The sequence below is a fragment of the Hypomesus transpacificus genome, chromosome 21, assembly GCF_021917145.1.
Source record: "Hypomesus transpacificus isolate Combined female chromosome 21, fHypTra1, whole genome shotgun sequence".
Taxonomy (NCBI): Eukaryota; Metazoa; Chordata; class Actinopteri; order Osmeriformes; family Osmeridae; genus Hypomesus; species Hypomesus transpacificus.
In genome coordinates this window covers 2,236,967-2,254,489 of record NC_061080.1, presented here as the reverse complement: position 1 = coordinate 2,254,489, position 17,523 = coordinate 2,236,967, and the positions used below count along the sequence as shown (strand labels likewise).

General features: G+C 42.6%; 2 protein-coding genes across 4 annotated transcripts; both read right to left on the bottom strand.

Annotated features, from left to right (window-relative positions):
- Positions 1-376: 376 nt before the first annotated feature.
- On the bottom strand, positions 377-3,248 carry ccr7 (chemokine (C-C motif) receptor 7). Of its 2 annotated transcripts, none has more exons than XM_047043786.1 (3): positions 3,093-3,248; positions 2,152-2,181; positions 377-1,823 (listed from the first exon to the last, which is right to left on the bottom strand). In XM_047043786.1, the coding sequence occupies exons 1-3, from the start codon at positions 3,093-3,095 to the stop codon at positions 768-770; spliced, it is 1,089 nt and encodes a 362-aa protein (XP_046899742.1). In that variant the 5' UTR covers positions 3,096-3,248; the 3' UTR covers positions 377-767. The 2 variants fall into 2 exon arrangements, with proteins under 2 accessions (XP_046899742.1, XP_046899741.1); XM_047043785.1 differs by having other exon boundaries at positions 2,152-2,186; positions 3,093-3,246.
- A 3,818-nt stretch (positions 3,249-7,066) lies between these two features.
- Positions 7,067-17,496, bottom strand: LOC124483189 (SWI/SNF-related matrix-associated actin-dependent regulator of chromatin subfamily E member 1-like). 2 transcript variants are annotated; one of them, XM_047043500.1, is made up of 11 exons: positions 15,569-17,496; positions 14,699-14,749; positions 14,361-14,404; positions 13,399-13,503; positions 12,466-12,546; positions 11,863-11,994; positions 11,444-11,615; positions 9,821-9,993; positions 9,235-9,336; positions 8,476-8,737; positions 7,067-8,295 (listed from the first exon to the last, which is right to left on the bottom strand). In XM_047043500.1, exons 2-11 carry the CDS (start codon positions 14,703-14,705, stop codon positions 8,078-8,080), a joined length of 1,296 nt encoding a protein of 431 aa, XP_046899456.1. In that variant the 5' UTR covers positions 14,706-14,749; positions 15,569-17,496; the 3' UTR covers positions 7,067-8,077. The 2 variants fall into 2 exon arrangements, with proteins under 2 accessions (XP_046899456.1, XP_046899457.1); XM_047043501.1 differs by lacking the exon at positions 11,863-11,994.
- Positions 17,497-17,523: the final 27 nt, after the last annotated feature.

The following is a 17,523-nucleotide window of genomic DNA, read 5'->3' as shown; positions in this document are numbered from 1 at the left end:
TACCATGGAAGTTTAACTTTTAAGTCTTTTCTATACTTTTCTCTGGGAAGTGGCCACTTTGTGGTTCTACTGAAACCTATCGCACAGTTCTTTTACAATATCTTTTGTGAAGTCTTTCAAAAGGGGTATTAATGGACAAAAGTTTCCTAGGAAATTAAATACCTCATTGTCGACATCTGACCTTTTTAAGCCTCTAGGACAATTCTGTGTCTGAGACACAATGCTACAATAAGTTATAGGTGGACTCTGTAATATAACCATTCTTAGTAAGATTGTGAATGCCATATTAAGCTCTTCTGTTTTTGTCTTGATGTCTTTATACCCCTTTTGGACCCTCTTAAGACCAGGCTCATTTCAACCTTAGTTATGGCTTAATAAAACGCATACTGTAATTTTTATTTTTATTTACAAAACAAAACGTATGAAGTATGTATAAGAAAGTTATAAGAAAGTATGAAAAAATATAACAGGAGAAACAATTGCAACAATATTCCAATATGTACTTGTGGTTATCATGTTACCATGTAGTCAATTGGCCTATAAACAGACCAAACCTGACTGTAACATTGTTTTTTTTTTTAAGTGAGGATTCCAATTATTTCCTTTTCCCCCCATTCAAAAATGTACATCAACAAACAAGTAAACATGTATGCTGCAGTTGGAAATGCTGTCTACTTGGGGAAACGAGTTCTAAAAGCTGTCCGACAGCACATGTTTGTGTCGTAAGATGGTCATAGCAAAAGCGAATACATTGGCGTCCGCCCGCTTCAGGGTGAGAAGGTGGTGGTGGTCTCAGTGTCCGTGGCCGCTGAGCTCCTCCTCCGATGGCAGGTGTACTTGTAGAAGCTCTCGTGGCTGATGCAGCCCAAATCCTTGAGCAGCTTCATAAGGTCATGGCGGAACTTGACCCCGATGAATGCGTACACGAAGGGGTTCAGGGAGCACCTCAGGAAAGCCATGCACTGGGTGACGTCGGAGGCGAAGATCAGGCTGTTGAAGTAGCGGCAGTTCTTTGTACCCCCGTTGACCGTGTCCAGGGTGGTCAGCACCAGGACAAAGTTGTAAGGCAGCTGGCAGAGCAGGAAGACGGCAACCACCGCAAAGATGACCTTGATCGCCTTGTTCTTCTCGAAGCTCCGGGCCTGCCACAGGGTCCGAACGATGGAGTAGTAGCAGAAGCCCATGACCAGGAAGGGCACGCCAAAGCCCAGGACCATCTGGCTGACCTGGATGCCCACACGGAGGTTGTCTGAGTTCACGGCGTAGGGGGTGCAGGTGTTGTTGTTGATGTGGGTGTAATTCATCTCGGGCACGGAGCAGAGCAGAGCCAGGAGCCAGATCCCCACCGAGGACGCCTTGCTCCAGAAGACGGCCCGGGAGCGGTGACGGTGGGCGGAGACTGCTTTGGAGATGGCGAAGTACCTGTCCATGCTGATGCAGGTGAGGAGGAACATGCCGCTGTAGAAGCTGACCTTGTAGACGGTGTACATCATTTTGCACGCAGCCAGCCCCAACACCCACTTTGTCATCGCGTTGGAAGCCCAGAGAGGTAAGGACAGGGCAACGAGCAGGTCAGCGAAGGACAGGTTCAGCAGGTACACGTCAGTCATAGTCTTCAGCCGCTTGAAGTAGTAGAAGGTGAGGATTACCAGGAGGTTTCCCACAAACCCGAAGAAGCAGATTACGGAGTAGAAAATGGGCATAAACCAGGAGCGGAAATTACGGAATGACTCCAATTGGCACTGCTGGGTGTACTGATCATAGTCAGGACTGAAGTAATCGGACTCGGTTGTCGCGGTTTCCATTTCTTCCCTGAATGAACTCTGAAATAGAGTGACACATGTTATGGGAACACACTGATGTATTGTATGTTGCTGTCAGTTGAAAGTAAATGCTTGTATTCGTAGTAAAAGTACTGTATTTAGATATTTCGGTTAGGGGTTTAAAACTTGACTACATTTGCCAAATCCAAGCCAAGGTTGTCTGACTCTTGCCCATGACTTTACTACTTCCTGAGGAGAAGTTGTTCTACAGCAAGTCAAACTTTGTGGTTAGTCAATTGTTTTGTTGGCATACTGTATCATATCACATCATGTATAATAATAAAGTCTTGATGGAAATGTATGAATAGTAAATACAATTAATGCTTACCTCATTGCCAATCGTCACATTCAAAGTAAACTGCTCTATAAAAAGATGATCAGAGGTTAATAACTTGATTTACCCCAATTAGGGTTGTGAAAGCTAAAAACTGTGAAACTTGTGACAGTGGAGTACAGTATGATTTAACTATATACCCTACTGTTGACCTATATACTGTAGGCCTATGATCAATAGAAAGCCATTTTCATTCATAAAAGAAAGGGATCAGCTACAATGGTGATAAGTTAAAAGGCGTACACTTTTAAAAAGCAGCACTTTATTAACAGTTTTGCTTTTTCAATTGGTTTCAGCAAACTAAAAGTGATATTGAAACAAAAATACTCCTACTATAAAAAATTCCCTACAAATTAGACACATAGTTCTGAAACTAAGGTTTAATTCCCCATAACAAAATCTTTCTGAATATTACTAAAGTGTTCTTCATGATGGCGGAGGGACTGTACCTAGCAAACTGAAAACAGGGTATAGACATAAGCGTAAGGACTAAATGAAATCCTTTATTTAATGAGTAACAAAAATACAGTGTTGCTATCTTAATTGTTCAGTAAGATCGATGCATATCTGTGGTCTTCTACCTTTTCTTATTTCTCTTACATCACTGACAGGGAAGTTTGAAAGTATCCACTGTTGACCATATGTACAATTTAATCTGAAAATGTTATTACTTGTTTATATCTTACACTCACTATGTAAACTGTGAGGGAGATCATTATTATTCATCCTTGAATCCAATCAACCCCTTAATTTCAATGAGATGAAACCTCTATATTTCTTTGGACAGCAAATTGAATATCCAAGTTTGTCTTATTTTCAGTAGTTAGTTTACTGTGATAAACAATGATAAAACGGGATATCATTTGACATCTGCACTATATTTGAATAAGCTAAATTATTAAACTTTTATTTATAACGTAGAATCATGAACTCACCATTGAACGGAGGCATTGAGCGATGGTGACAATGCTCTCACTGTTAGCAGTCAAGCTTAGAAGAATCAAGAGATCAGTTGCTGGTTTCACCTCTGAAGCTGAGCTTTGAATGAAAAAAAACCCAGACTCTCTTCTGCCTCACCTCATTGAAACCACAAACTGAGAGGGCTGTGCAGAAGTGTGTGTGTGCAGACAGCCAGCGTGTAAACACGTGGGTATTGTTATTCTACCTACAGAAGTACAAAAAAAAACTGCAGCCCAACTTGTTCCCTTTGATAGTCAAAGTGCCATCGCACAGGGAAACCACTGACAACCACAATGATAGAAATCCTAAACTTTTGGCCAGAAGATCACTAATCTCAAATCACATTCATGGGGCATGCTATACCACTCATAAATGGGGTTTGCCTCATTCGTCATTCCTACTTCCTTACCCTGTCTGCACACTTTATCTGCTGTCTACACTGTTTATTCATGTCTTCCGACTCAGAAAAGGCCTGGGGCATGTGTCAAGTATGTCTCTGATCAGGAGATGGACTGATACTGGTTGTCGATGTCTATTGTGTAGAACTACTTTTAGTTGATACTAATACAAAGTCCCATCCACTATTACCTCCAGCTCATCCAGAGCATATGTGTCTGGCATTAAAACAGCACTGCACATCGACCACGTGTCACCATTTCAATCAGGAGAGACCTGGAATGAGTAAAGTGATTATCACAGAATGATGAATGCACTACAAGTGTTGGAGCTTAGACCCCATGGGGAATTATTGATCAAAGGGCACCTGCCCAACATCCAAAGAAGAATCCCCCACGGAGTCTAGGCACTGTTGGCGGTGGTGGCAGCCGACGACCCAGCTAGAGGAGTCGAGGAACAACGACAAGGCACCGGGTGCCGACGGGGAGGTGGAGGGTCGTGCACTTGATAGCATGGACAAATTAAACATGGAGAGAATCGTATTTAAAGGCACGGGATCATTGTGATAGGCTGACAGCAACAAGGAAGATTTGACAGCGTTGATTGATAGACGGGGGGGCGCTAATCGAACTGAAACCCAGATGACAGCGCAACATAGGAAAGAGGGAAAGTTGGGCATTCTTAGCGGGGGGGAGGGGGGTACGTAGGCCTAGTGAAACATTATCGAGTATGCCCGTGTGCAGGGATCGGTCTTGCCTGACTGAACTTGCGCTAAGCTTCATTTGTATGTGTGTAGCAAAGTGAACAGAATTTCCACATTGACATGGAACATGGAATGTTTCTTTATATATACAGTACCAGTCAAAAGTTTGGAAAATGTGTCCAAACTTTTGAATAGTACTGAACGTGATGTGAACAACGTGATACTTTGCCAACCTGTGTTTTGCTTGTGTGTGTGCATGTGTATCTGTATGTGTATGTGTATCTGTGTATGTGTGTGTGTATGTGTGTGTATCTGTATGTGTATCTGTGTGTATGTGTGTGTGTATGTATCTGTATGTGTATCTTTGTATGTGGGTGGGTGTGTATGTGTGTGTATCTGTGTGTGTGTTTGTGTATACAGTACCAGTCAAAAGTTTGGACACGTGTCCAACCTTTTGACTGGTACTGTAAATAAATAAAAATACATATACAGTGCCCTCCAAAAGTATTGGAACAGTGAGGCGAATTCCTTTATTTTTGCTGTAGACTGAAAACATTTGGGCTTGACATCAAATAATGAACGTGAGACCAGAGATCAACGTTTCAGCTTTTATTTCCAGGTATTTACATCAGGATCTGATGCACAAATTAGAAAATATCACCTTTTTGTTCGAACCCACCCATTTGTCACGTGAGCAAAAGTATTGGAACATGTGACTGACAGGTGTGTTTTGTTGCCCAGGTGTGTCCTATTACATACATTATTCAATCAATAAATACCACTGAATGTCTACACTCAGGTTCAGATTGGGTAAGATAGGTTTTGTCTATGCAGACTGTATTCAGAGGTGAAAACAACATGAAAACCAGAGCGCTGTCTTTGGGTGAAAAACAAGCAATTGTGAGTCTTAGAGAAGATGGAAAATCAATCAGAGCCATTGCAGAAACATTGGCCATAGCCAGTACAACCATTTGGAATGTCCTGAAGAAGAATAAAACTACTGGTGTACTAAGTAACAGACGTCGAACAGGTAGACCAAGGAAAACATCAGCAGTTGATGACAGAAACATTGTGAGAGCTGTAAAGAAAGACCCTAAAACAACTGTTAGTGAGATCAGCAACAACCTCCAGATGGCAGGAGTGAAGGTATCACTATCTACTGTTCGCAGAAGACTTCATGAACAAAAGTACAAGGGCTACACCAGAAGATGCAAACCACTCATTAGCAAGAAGAATAGGAAGGCCAGGCTGGAATTTGCCAAAAAGTACAGAGATGAACCTCAAAAATTCTGGGACAAAGTTTTATGGACTGATGAGACAAAGATTAACTTTTACCAAAGTGATGGAAAGGCTAAAGTTTGGAGAAAGAAAGGAACTGCTCATGATCCCAAACACACAAGCTCATCTGTGAAACACGGTGGAGGTAATGTCATGGCTTGGGCTTGCATGGCTTCTTCTGGGACGGGCTCATTAATCTTCATTGAGGATGTAACACATGATGGCAGCAGCAAAATGAACTCGGAAGTCTACAGAAACATTTTGTCTGCCAATTTAAGGAAAGATGCAACCAAACTGATTGGCAGAGCCTTCATCATGCAGCAAGATAACGACCCAAAACACACTGCCAAAACAACAAAGGAGTTCATCAGGGGCAAGAAATGGAAGGTATTAGACTGGCCAAGTCAATCTCCAGACTTAAACCCTATAGAGCATGCATTTTACCTGCTTAAGAGGAGACTGAAGGGAGGAACCCCACAAAACAAACAACAACTGAAAGAGGCTGCAGTGAAAGCCTGGGAAAGCATCAAAAAGGAAGAATGCAAAAGTTTGGTGACGTCAATGGGTCACAGACTTGCTGCAGTTATTGAAAGCAAAGGATTTGCAACTAAATATTAAGTCTTATTCACTTAAATATGTTTTAAGTATATCTGTTCCAATACTTTTGATCACATGACAAATGGGTGGATTCAAACAAAATGTGATATTTTCTTAGTTGTGCATCAGATCCTGATGTAAATACCTGGAAATAAAAGCTGAAACGTTGATCTCTGGTCTCACGTTCATTATTTGATGTCAAGCCCAAATGTTTTCAGTCTACAGCAAAAATAAAGGAATTGGCCTCACTGTTCCAATACTTTTGGAGGGCACTGTATATAAAATATATATATATATACACACACACACACACACAGATTATATGGATATATAGATATTGAATACAACAACAGTAATGAGAAGACATTAAACTAATAGTACTATTGCAAATGTGACATTTCCTCTGGCATGATGGCCCGGTCAGGCAGGTGTGTTGCTACATAACTTCCCTCTGGAGGTTTTTGAGTTATATACAACTATGCACCTGCCTGTGTGGTTATGGGTTTTTAGCTTTCACTGCACACAGGAAAGCGCCTAACCACAATACGCTGCATCACCAGACCCCTCTGCATTGCAGGGCAAAGGCTGAACGTTTCCAAAATGTTATATGCAAATGTTTGCTGGTGCAGTTCTTGCATTTGGAATCGCTAACAAAACAGAATCTGCCAAAGCAGTGATTGGTTTGGGGAGAACCTTAAGTTTTAGTAGCACTTTAATTGACGTTTTATTTTCCACTGCATATCTCATACTCCAATCACATTAATGACAATATGGCAAAATTAAGATTTAAGTTATCCAAGTTGAGAAGTAGTGGTTGAAAACAGGAAACAAGTCACTCAGTTCCTTTACCTGTACCTGCAGATCAAAGGGTTTTGCTTTCAGCCAAACAGTGGTGTGAAATCTTTTGGGCTTATTTTTCACCTTGTACACCAATAAGATGAAAAGCCACTTTGCGAAGGGATTTTGAGAATAAACACATTACCAACTGAACTTCAGGGTAGAAAAGTTTATTGGTATGAATATGTAAAAGGAAACTGATCTTAAGCATGTTCGTAGCTCTGTTCTTTGACTTGCTTTGCAATGAGATGAAAATCGACTTGTGCTCAAGCAAACCATTTAGCACTGCTCACGACAAAACATTTAGAAGCTTGTTCTGGGTTAAACGTCGTAATACTGATAACATAACACTGCAAGGTTGTTCTAAGCGTACTGCTTTGATTTGATTGAGAGCTAGCAAACTTCAGAACACAGCTGGAGCCTTGTTTACAGCATGGCATACAGTACAAGTTGATGGACGGACTGATGATATGCAATAAGTAGAAGAATAAATAACACAAACGACTACTGGTGACTAACTCCTGAGACAATACTGTCACTTAATACTGATACTGAGAGTAAACAAGGAAAATTTAACACCTCACCTTTTTCATATTTTTTTTTTTTTGCCTCAAAGGCAACTCTTCCATTCAAAGAATTACAACACCATGCAAAAATAACATTGAAAGCAACATAGACGATACACTTCAAAATACAAAGGTAATCATAACATTGAACATCAATGTCCGTTTGTGATAGGATTTTACAGCCAGTCTTTATTCATGATGATCTGGAGTGTGCCAGATATATAGTGCCAGAGAATAAGACAAAGGATATGTATTGATTTTAAATGGATGGAACACAATTGCATTTGCTTGGGCTTTGTGGCACATTATGTCTGAAGTCCTAATGTATTTGATGGCCTCATTGCTTTGCGGTTCAAGCTTATTACGGTTAAAAATGGACACTGGGTCTGTCAAGCAACAACACACTATGGCCCTTGAATGGAAATCACTAACACTTGACTGGGAGTGTTTTGCGTCACAAAGTAAAGCCCGCGTGAACACGGTTGCGATATCTGAATGACCGTGCAAGGTGTCATCAGAGGAGGCCTTTCGTGCGTACGGTAGAAGCGGGGGATTCCAAAGTGGGCCGCGTCGAACGCTCTGATCAGTGGGCGGCGCTGCGTCCTCTGCTGGGTCCCTCTGATGCCGGCTCGCTGGGCGGGGCGTCCTCCGTCAGGGCCGAGGTGGTCTCAGAGCCCGTGTTGCTGTCACTGGTGCCCTCCTCCATCGCCCCCTCCGGGACACTCTCTTTGTCCTCCGATGCCCCCTCGGTGCTGCCGGAACAAGCCTCTGGCTCCTCTAAGGCCTTGGATTTCTCCGTCTCTGGACAAAAGGAGGCATCGGGTAAGAGGACGTCATAGAAGAAAATGAGCATTCGAGCTGGGGCGAATGAGGGGAAAACAGTTAGTTGCCACGAAGATGACACACGGAATGAAACAAAGAGAAATGGCGACAGGTATTCAAGTGCGGCTGACGATTCAGAAAACGGGCGAAAGGCCTCACCGCCCGCGTCGACAGGGTTGGTTTCCGTCTCCTCGCCTTCCTTGTTGCTGCCTTCGCTCGGGGAGTCCTGCTGGGCCGTGCCGCCGGGCGCCAGGCCCACGTTCTTCTCCCCCTCCTCCAGCCCGGAGGCGGCGGCGTCCGGCTCCCCTTGGTCTGTCGCCTCCTTCTCCCTCTCCGCCATCCGTCGGCGGGACGCCTCCTCCGCCGCCGCGATCTCCGCCGATATCTTCTCCATGTCCACCTCCACTTTCATACAGCACAGCTGGACAGACAAGATGGCGGTTGTGAATAGGCGGCGTGACACAAACCCCCTGTCGGCTCAGTTGACACACGGGCCGTTTTGACAACAGGCGTGCTTTTGTCGACCACAATATCTCCAGAGGCTGCTGTCATCTAGCCGCAATATATTGAACCACTGGCTGGGAAAACAAAGTGGCCCTGCCAATCGTGAAGCACCGGGAGGTAAACCTGAACATACGGATGGTAAACGGTGCCCTCTGCTGTCAGGAATACGCAACACATCCGTAACCAGTGCTGCATGTTGACTCGGATCAACTGTATTAGGTCTACAAATCCAAAGTGATGACAGTTGTGTGCTGGCCAGGACATGTGGATGGAGTTAGCAGCTGGTGCGCTCTATAAAAGGCAACACAGGCCCCCTTTGGACATAGCACGGGGTCAACCTTGTGCAATATGCAGCGTGCAACGCTTATGCGCACGTGAAGGGATGGAAAAAGTCCCGCGCGCGGGATATCGTACCCTTTTGAGCTCGTTGGTGAAAGACTCTGTGGCCTCGATGAATTTCCTCTTCTTGTCTTGGTGGCGGTCTTCTATCTGAAGTAGCTCGGCCTCCAGCTTCCTCTGTGGGCCAGACGCACAGGAACAACAGACTGAGCGCTCGTGGTCCAATCAAATGATCCATCACGGCGACATCAGAATCAGACCAAGTTTGAATCGCCGCAAGTACTACAAAACACTTGTAGTTTACGCCACAAGGAATTTACTTTGGTAGGCAGCTGCATACAGTAAAACATGTAAGAGCGTTTGTACCTGCCCACCAAAGTCAATTGAACACTGATCGGTCAAATGATTCATCACGGAGACATGAGTGGAAGGGGGATATGTCGATAAAACCGTCTTTATGGATTGAAGTCTTCAACTTCATATGTCTAAATTGGAGACACTCAGAATATGGTTATTGTCATGGCAAGGTGTCCACGGTGCTCACTGTAACTTGATGAGTTAGGTTTAGGGTTGATCCTTAATGTTGACCCTTAACCCTAACTCATCAAGTTAAGGGTCAACCTTAAGACTAAAACCAGAGAGACCAGGCCCCATAGCATACCTGGTGCACCATCAGAGACTGAACCTGCCGTTTGAGGACCTGCATGCGGGCAGTGGTGACCACGGAGCGCACATCCGGGACTACGCTCTCACTCAGGATCTCGCTGATGAGCCGGTGGTTGCGTTGGAAGCGGGCGGCGGCGGTGTGCTTCATGGAGAACCCATCATCGTAATCTGAGGAGAGAGAGCGACGGGCCCTGCGGTGGTTGGTCACGGATTATGGACAAGGGATGTCCATTGAATCTGTCTGAAAATATCGGCGCTATCTTATTAAAACAGAGGTTTCTGTTTGGCGAGGATTCTGTCGTGGTAACTGGCAAGTGTGCAGGATCAGAATGGGATTTATTCGCCATGAAAGTTTGCACAGACAAGGAATTTACTTTGGCAGGAAGGTGCATACAATATACATATAGTAACCTAAAATTGTAATATGTGGACTATCTATACAAAGGGTACATAGGGTACAAAAACTGGCAGTACTAAGTGGAATTAGAATTAAATAAAAATTACAATAAAATAAAATCTAAGTTGTCATAAAATATAATATATAAGTTTCCACTTGCATTTGAGAAAAATAATGTTGTCTTTAGAAAAATCCAGGAAAGAAGACAAAACTATTGAAACACTGGGTATGATTTGAGAGGCAACGTTGTTAAAACTGAGAATCAACTATGTACAAACTACTTCCAAATTCCATCTGGAACTCGATATCATATCTGGAAACCAAATTTGTGGCAATCTATCTCAAAAAAAGTACGTGCAGCTTGCTGAGAACACAACTCATTGGGACGCAGACTGACGTTTTTATGGACATGGGTGTTTCAAATTAGACACAAGTGTTTCTTGAAGTTTTTGGGTGTAAGTCAACTATGGCCCTATGGTTTTGATGTCTGAATCATTATGGTAAGAGCAGTAGCCATTTTTCTTAGGTTAACCAAAAAGCCAAAACAAAAAAAACAAAAAAAAAGCCTCTGAACTCTATCTTTAGGCTTAAATGTTAGAAATAGAACAAACATGTATAATACAGTAGTTTTTTTTTTTGTCATGCGTGTTCTCAAATCAGAGTATATTTGTCCATTGTACGGATTCGAGGATGAGGTAGTGTTACAGGGGGAATAATCACAATTCAACTGAAACGGAGGATGAATCATGGATGAGGTTGTCTCCAGAGGCTGAAGCATGGGTGTGGCGACCACAGAGGTTTGTGGTCGTAGTGGTCGTACTACTGTAATTGCAGTTATTGTTACCAAGGAAATCAAGTGGCAAACAACATGTTAAGCCTAATTGACACTGCAAACACCTCCAGAACATGGTTTGCTACGCAACAAGGTCACTGATTTGTGACACCCAAATTGCCACAATGCAAACATTTTGGGGAAGTAATTATCTTGCAAAGTAAAAATTATACAAAATTGTGGTTATTGACACACTTTCGTCGTTGGTATTCATTAGCATTTTTTCTGCCTTCATGGTTGTGGCTCGGACCCGCTCGTTTCCGTTGAAGCCAATTTTTTGGGACAATCTAGAATGTTCGTAACGTGAACAGTGCGTCTGTGATACAGACCAGGTCTTAGCAGGTGCGTCTGTGATACAGACCAGGTCTTAGCAGGTGCCCACGCCTTACCATCAGGGTCCTCGGCCGGCTGGATACTCATGTAAGGCTCGCCCTTGTCCAGCCGGGACTGCCTCTGCCGGCTCTCCTCCTCCAGGGCGGCCTCGGCACGGTTCTTGGCGTTGACGTAGGCCAAGTAGGCTGGGGAGTTGTGGTAGGCCTTCATGCTCTCGTTGTACTCAATCTACAGAGGGGGAGACAAGGTGATGAAGCGGGGGGGGGGGGGGGGCTCAAACCAAAGCCACTGACGCACGGTCCCTCAATGCTTGTCCACTATTCAAAAGAGGAGAGATTACTCAGGTGTTTCCCAGAGGAAGGAATGATGACTGGAGGGACCCACTACTGTCGGAGACACCATCTACTGGTCACCCATGACGACCCCCCTCCCCACCCCCAGTAAATACCCCCCCCCCCCTTTGAAAATAACCAACCTTCTCTGCTTCGTATTCATTCAAGTAATCCTGTTTCTCCTCATCAGTGAGGTCCCTCCACATGCCACCGATTATCTTCCCAATTTCCCATAGCTTCAGATCAGGATTGGAGGCTTTTACTTGATCCCAAACCTGGTGATGAAAACCAGACAGGGCGTCGGGTTGGGCTGGGCTGGAGGGGCTATGAGTGGTTATCTCTTTGCAGAGAAGTCACAAACCAGAGGAGGCCATGTGGTTCAAGCTCCATCTCCATGTTAATTAAAAATAAACCCAAAGGCAACCGAGAGACCCACAGCGACACTTGATGTTTACAAATTAGCCCACGTGCTAGCCCACGAGCTAGCCCACGAGCTAGCCCACGAGCTAGCCCACGAGTTAGCCCACAAGTTTGCCCCGAGTTAGCCCCGAGTTAGCTAGTTTGACACCTGCCTCTGAGTGAGTGGGGCCATACCCTACCCCTTGGGGCATATACTTACGAGCTGAATATTTTACGGGGCACAATAATTTTTTTTTTTTTTTTTTTTTTGTAACTATTAGTATTATCTGCCTTGCAATGATGAACATGCAGGGGCAAATTGTGGGAGGTGTGGCTTAAACACTTACCTTTCTACTGTAACGCATATAAGGCATCAGAGGCTTGTCTGGAGGCTTGGGCGGCTTGGGAATGTTTATTCCAGAAGAATTCTGTGAAGTGGAAAAGCACATCAGACATGAGAGTAGTTTGAGTCAACAGCCAGCTCTTGAGAATACAGTTATACAGGGTCATAGCAAACAATATCAATTAATAATACGCCATAAATGAATATGAAGGCATGTGGTTTCGATAATGACACTGTAGATTTCCACCCTTCAACAAAGGTGAGACTATGACAAAGATGCATCAAAAGACATCTTTATCAGTTGTATCAACTTGATTTGAATTTAGGGACATGTGAGCTGAGACAAAACGAGGAAATTGGAAAAACCATCTGGTTGAAGAAAATGCTAAAACTGCTCCCCCCCCCAAAGCTAAGATAAGCATCACTGTGTGACATAATTCCATTATCAGAACCGGAGTGCCAACCACAGCTTGCATGCAGCGACTGAATAGGCCTCACTCGAGTAGCAGCCTTAGCCATGCCAAGCAGTGGGTCTATGATGCCATGGCAACGCTGATGGCATGGGTTACTAAGCATGCCTGTCTCTGCTTTTGCAAATTGTGTTGAAGGGCAGGTTGAATCTGAATGCACAGATGGACACTTGGCCAGTCTGCACTGTGATAGAAACAGCAGAGGTGGTGTGTGTGGAGGGTGGAATGGCGCAGGTTTTATTTTATTTTTTGGCATCTTAGGTGATTTTAAGACTAATCATGCTGTCTATTCCTAAACACTGAAAAGAAGTTAGGCCGAACTTAGACGGTTCGTTGAAGAGATACGTTGTTTGCACATGTTTTTTTACAGGGTAAATTAGACCCATCTTAGTTTCTATTAACCAGGCTCTGAAATCTAACTTTGTACATTCGACTGACATTTCAGCTACGTATGTCATGTTTCCTACCGTCACCCGACTGTTGCTGCCTGAGTTCCCTCCCAGTCTGTAGTTGTTGTAGGCCAGATGGCTGTATGGGTTGTACCCCACAAACCCAGGAGTGTTGGGCATTTGCTGATGGAAACAAATGAGACAAAAACACAAATGAGAAATGACACAAAAATAAGAAGGGTATAGAAAAAAAGGGCAAATTAATACTGATGGGGGGGAAAAAAAGTGATCTGACAGAGCTACTCAAAGGAGACTGGCTTTCATAATAAAACCACTATCAACATTTTATTACAACTGCTGTAGTTTGTAGTTACTTTACGTTTAGGGAGGGCAGGAGGAGTTTGGATTTAGATCCCACCTAAGCAAATTCGACTGTTGCATCAGAGAAATCTGCTCGACTCGTTGCAAAACATTGATCATCAATCTAGCAGGCAAGTAAGAGGTGGGGCCAAATAACTAAATAAATATATATGTTTTCTTCTTTTTTTTTATTGGGGGGGGTTGTTTTATTGGGGATGAGATTCATTCAGTTTCAATTAGGGAAGTGATCATTTGAAACTAAAAAGAGCTCAAATATGAAAATGTTAAACAATTAATTGGCTTCATTTCATTTATGTGATTACCTACTTGTCCAATTTCAAAAAGTTCACGTGCTTCTATAATATTTCAATGTTACCCAGTACCTCAATGTACGAAGACCATGCAAAACACAATGAAATTAAATCACAACTACAGTTCCTTACATTTAATTTATTTGACATAGCTACACAAGAGCATTTAATATAATGTGTTCAAAGGAAATTGATCTGACCCCAACACTAACAACATAGTAGGACGGTTTAAAATGAAAGCGTCTTATAATCATTGACACCAGTTTGATGAATTATCATAAATAATTTGAATATAAGGGGGATCTTCCTACGAGTCATCCCTAATCCCTATTCACATTTAAATGACTAAGCAGGTGCTATGATACTTACTGTGGTAGGGGCAGGGGGAGGGGGAGGGGCATATGATGGCCTCTCTGTTATGAAAGAAAATGTGAAGACATTAAAGCCAAAGCAAAATGATGTTGCCCATTTAAATCAACTTATTTCTGTACATTCATGTAGTTTTAAATGTCCCCCTTTCAAAACAATGTCAGGATCAGTTTAACTTATTTGCCTAATGTTTAAGCCATCCCCCTTAAATTATTTGAAAGAAGAAACAAAGCCAATTTGTCTCATATGAATTTACTTTGATTAACGTTTAAGTAAGGCCAATGCAACACACTGGGGCTAGCTTGGGACCTGGTATAACTTATAGCATAATTTCTTACTTGACATCTTGGCTGATGAAGTAAGTTCTCAGTCTATTCCAGTCATTGGGTCTGTAATAAACATATTGAACATTTGGAATGATGATGATAACATAACTGCTGCATTCTACCACAGCAATGTGATTAATAGCTCCCTGGTGCGAGTAATATATGTGCCGTTCATTCACAGGACAAAAGAGATGCCGATGATGCAAATAATGGTCTGTGTCAGGCGACGTACGTGCAACATCACAGAATACAGTATTAGCTAACAGGACTGGCAGGATGACAGTAGTGCTCGCCAGCCGCTAGCTAGCGCTACCTGGATGGCGCAGTTCACGTTAGCATAACAAGTTGGATATATTTCAACCTTTACAACAGCTCGTCGTTTGATTAGCACTACAACTATCAGAAATTATGCATTTGCCTGTCAGAGCCAATGGTAGCTAGCCTGAAACAGATAGTTTGCTGGAAAATAGATAGCCACCTACAGCTAGTAAACTAGCTTAGCTATCTTAGCTTGCTAGAAAATCGTCCCACATTACGTCGCACAGTATACTGTAATTATTTCACAATAATTAATGCGCATCGTTAGATGTTAAGTATTTGTTCATATATCAAGAAGATAGCCGGACAACGCTTGACAGCAAATAAGAGGCATACTGTATTGTAGCACGCTAGAAACTGCAGCTAAGAGAATAGGCTATGCTAAGTAGTCAGCAAGCTTTGTGTGGCACAGCCAAGAAAAATTGCATCTTTTCTCAAATTGATGACAAGCAGCGTGACGGTAAATCAACAAAATGCGTTATCTAATGTCTGCCACAGATGTATTGTTATAGTTGTCATAAACTGAAACAAGTAAGTTACATGTAAAATGGTCAACCAACTCACCCCAAATCCTTTGTCCCCACCACTGTGTGAGTATGTGTAGCTAAATAACAGGGTTAGTAGACTGGCTTGAGAGTCCCCAGAATAAGCGGATGAAATGGGGGTCCACTCAAGATTGCAGTAGAATCTTCCAGAATTACTCCTCATTACAGACATGCACACACTGAATGCCACTCTGCTTGTAGACATACTTTCCCTGATTCACATAATTTATTGACAGCACAGCTATCCTACTCAAAATCGAATTCAAATTTATTGATGTGAATTAGCTTTAATAGCCAAAAAACGTTACAAATGTATCCTTGCGTTTCATCCGTTCATGTAAACATGTAGGCATCAAAACAGTCTGATTCAATAAATTGCCCAGGCAAAAGTACAAATGTATAACTCATTGTACAGTGATACTTGTAACATCTTATCTAGTTTATATTGATTTGAAACTATGAACACGCAGATGTGTCAATCCCACTCATGACTGTCAGAATCATGCTGTAGCCTACATTGGACTGACCAGTTATCTCGCATTAGCCCACACATTACACAAGTAGGGAATCCAAATTACCCAACTTTTTTTCCTTTATTTTTATGGCTTGTTGGGGACAATAATTGTTCCCAAACTAAACTCGAATCGCATCCAAGCATGAAATGTAGCTGAGTTGATAATGCTTCACTGAAACAGCTTTTGAGAAAAGCCACTGCAGTTCCATTCACAGGTCCTATGTTGTTACAGCTCAAATACTTGGCATTCCTCCTCGCATTCTTTAAAAGCTGTACATGTCAACTGTTAAAATGATGTGCTCTGCTTTTGGACTTACAAAAACATTCAGAATCCTCTTGGATTTCTGTGTCTATTCAACTTGAACAGCACTTGCTTTGGATTAGGTATCGGTCATGGCTTCTTGTGAACCTCTCACCTCACTGCCTCTAAATTTATCCCTAAACACATTCCTCTCAACTCCTATTGACCTTGAGCACTCACCGATGCACAATGACTCAATTTGACACCTGTTATGTTTTACATTTGGAATTCATTGTCTGAGTAAACTAGTGGAGGATTATACAGTGATGAACACAGGTGAACTGAGTAGGGGAGGTGGGGGGAGGCCCACATGACTGCAGTACAGGTTCAGCACAAAGGCATTCTTCTGTCAAGGGTCATAACCGACATAACCGTTTTTGATGGCTGAAGCCTGGAAATTGTCAAACTCATTTACAACTGAGCAAAGGAATCAAACAAAAGTCCTATGGATTCCCCATTTTGGTTTAGACACTGGAATTTTCTGAGTGTACAAGTGTCTTCTAATTCTAATGCAGACGCAGTTCTTCCTAAGCTGATTCAGCTCACCAAAATAGACTCAAGCAGTGGAACTAAGCAGGCTTGAAAGTTTACTCTGGTGGTGGATCCTGCAGGTATTTTTAGAAGCAGTGGCAGTCATATTATTATGATGTATCATTACTGAGGTATTTATTGGACTACACTGCCTTCAGTGTTATCATTAACTTGTGAAATCTATCAAGTGTTGGAAATTATATTTCAGTCACTAACTTAGAACCGCTTAAACATTTTATGTCCAGCAAAAAACAATATTAATACCTCTTATGTATTCAACCTCACATGGGATGAGTATGTAATTGTATGTCATTTAAAATGCATACATTTGGCAGCTGCAGAAATGTGAACAACCCACATTTCAGTGTCAATCTTCTTCAATGTGTGACTTTTGACAGGATATTCTCAATCGCTTGATGACCTGTATAAACATGACACTTTGTGGTAGAACTGGAAGAAACTACAGTGCACTGTCCATTTGGTGCAGATAGAAAGGATGTAAAAACTGATATTTCTCAAATATCAGCGCACACACACAGTCTAAACCCTGCAACTGTTCTTTTGAGATTTTGTGGACAGCACATATCTACCAAAGTCTTAACAGCATGCACACATTTAAAAGGGAGAT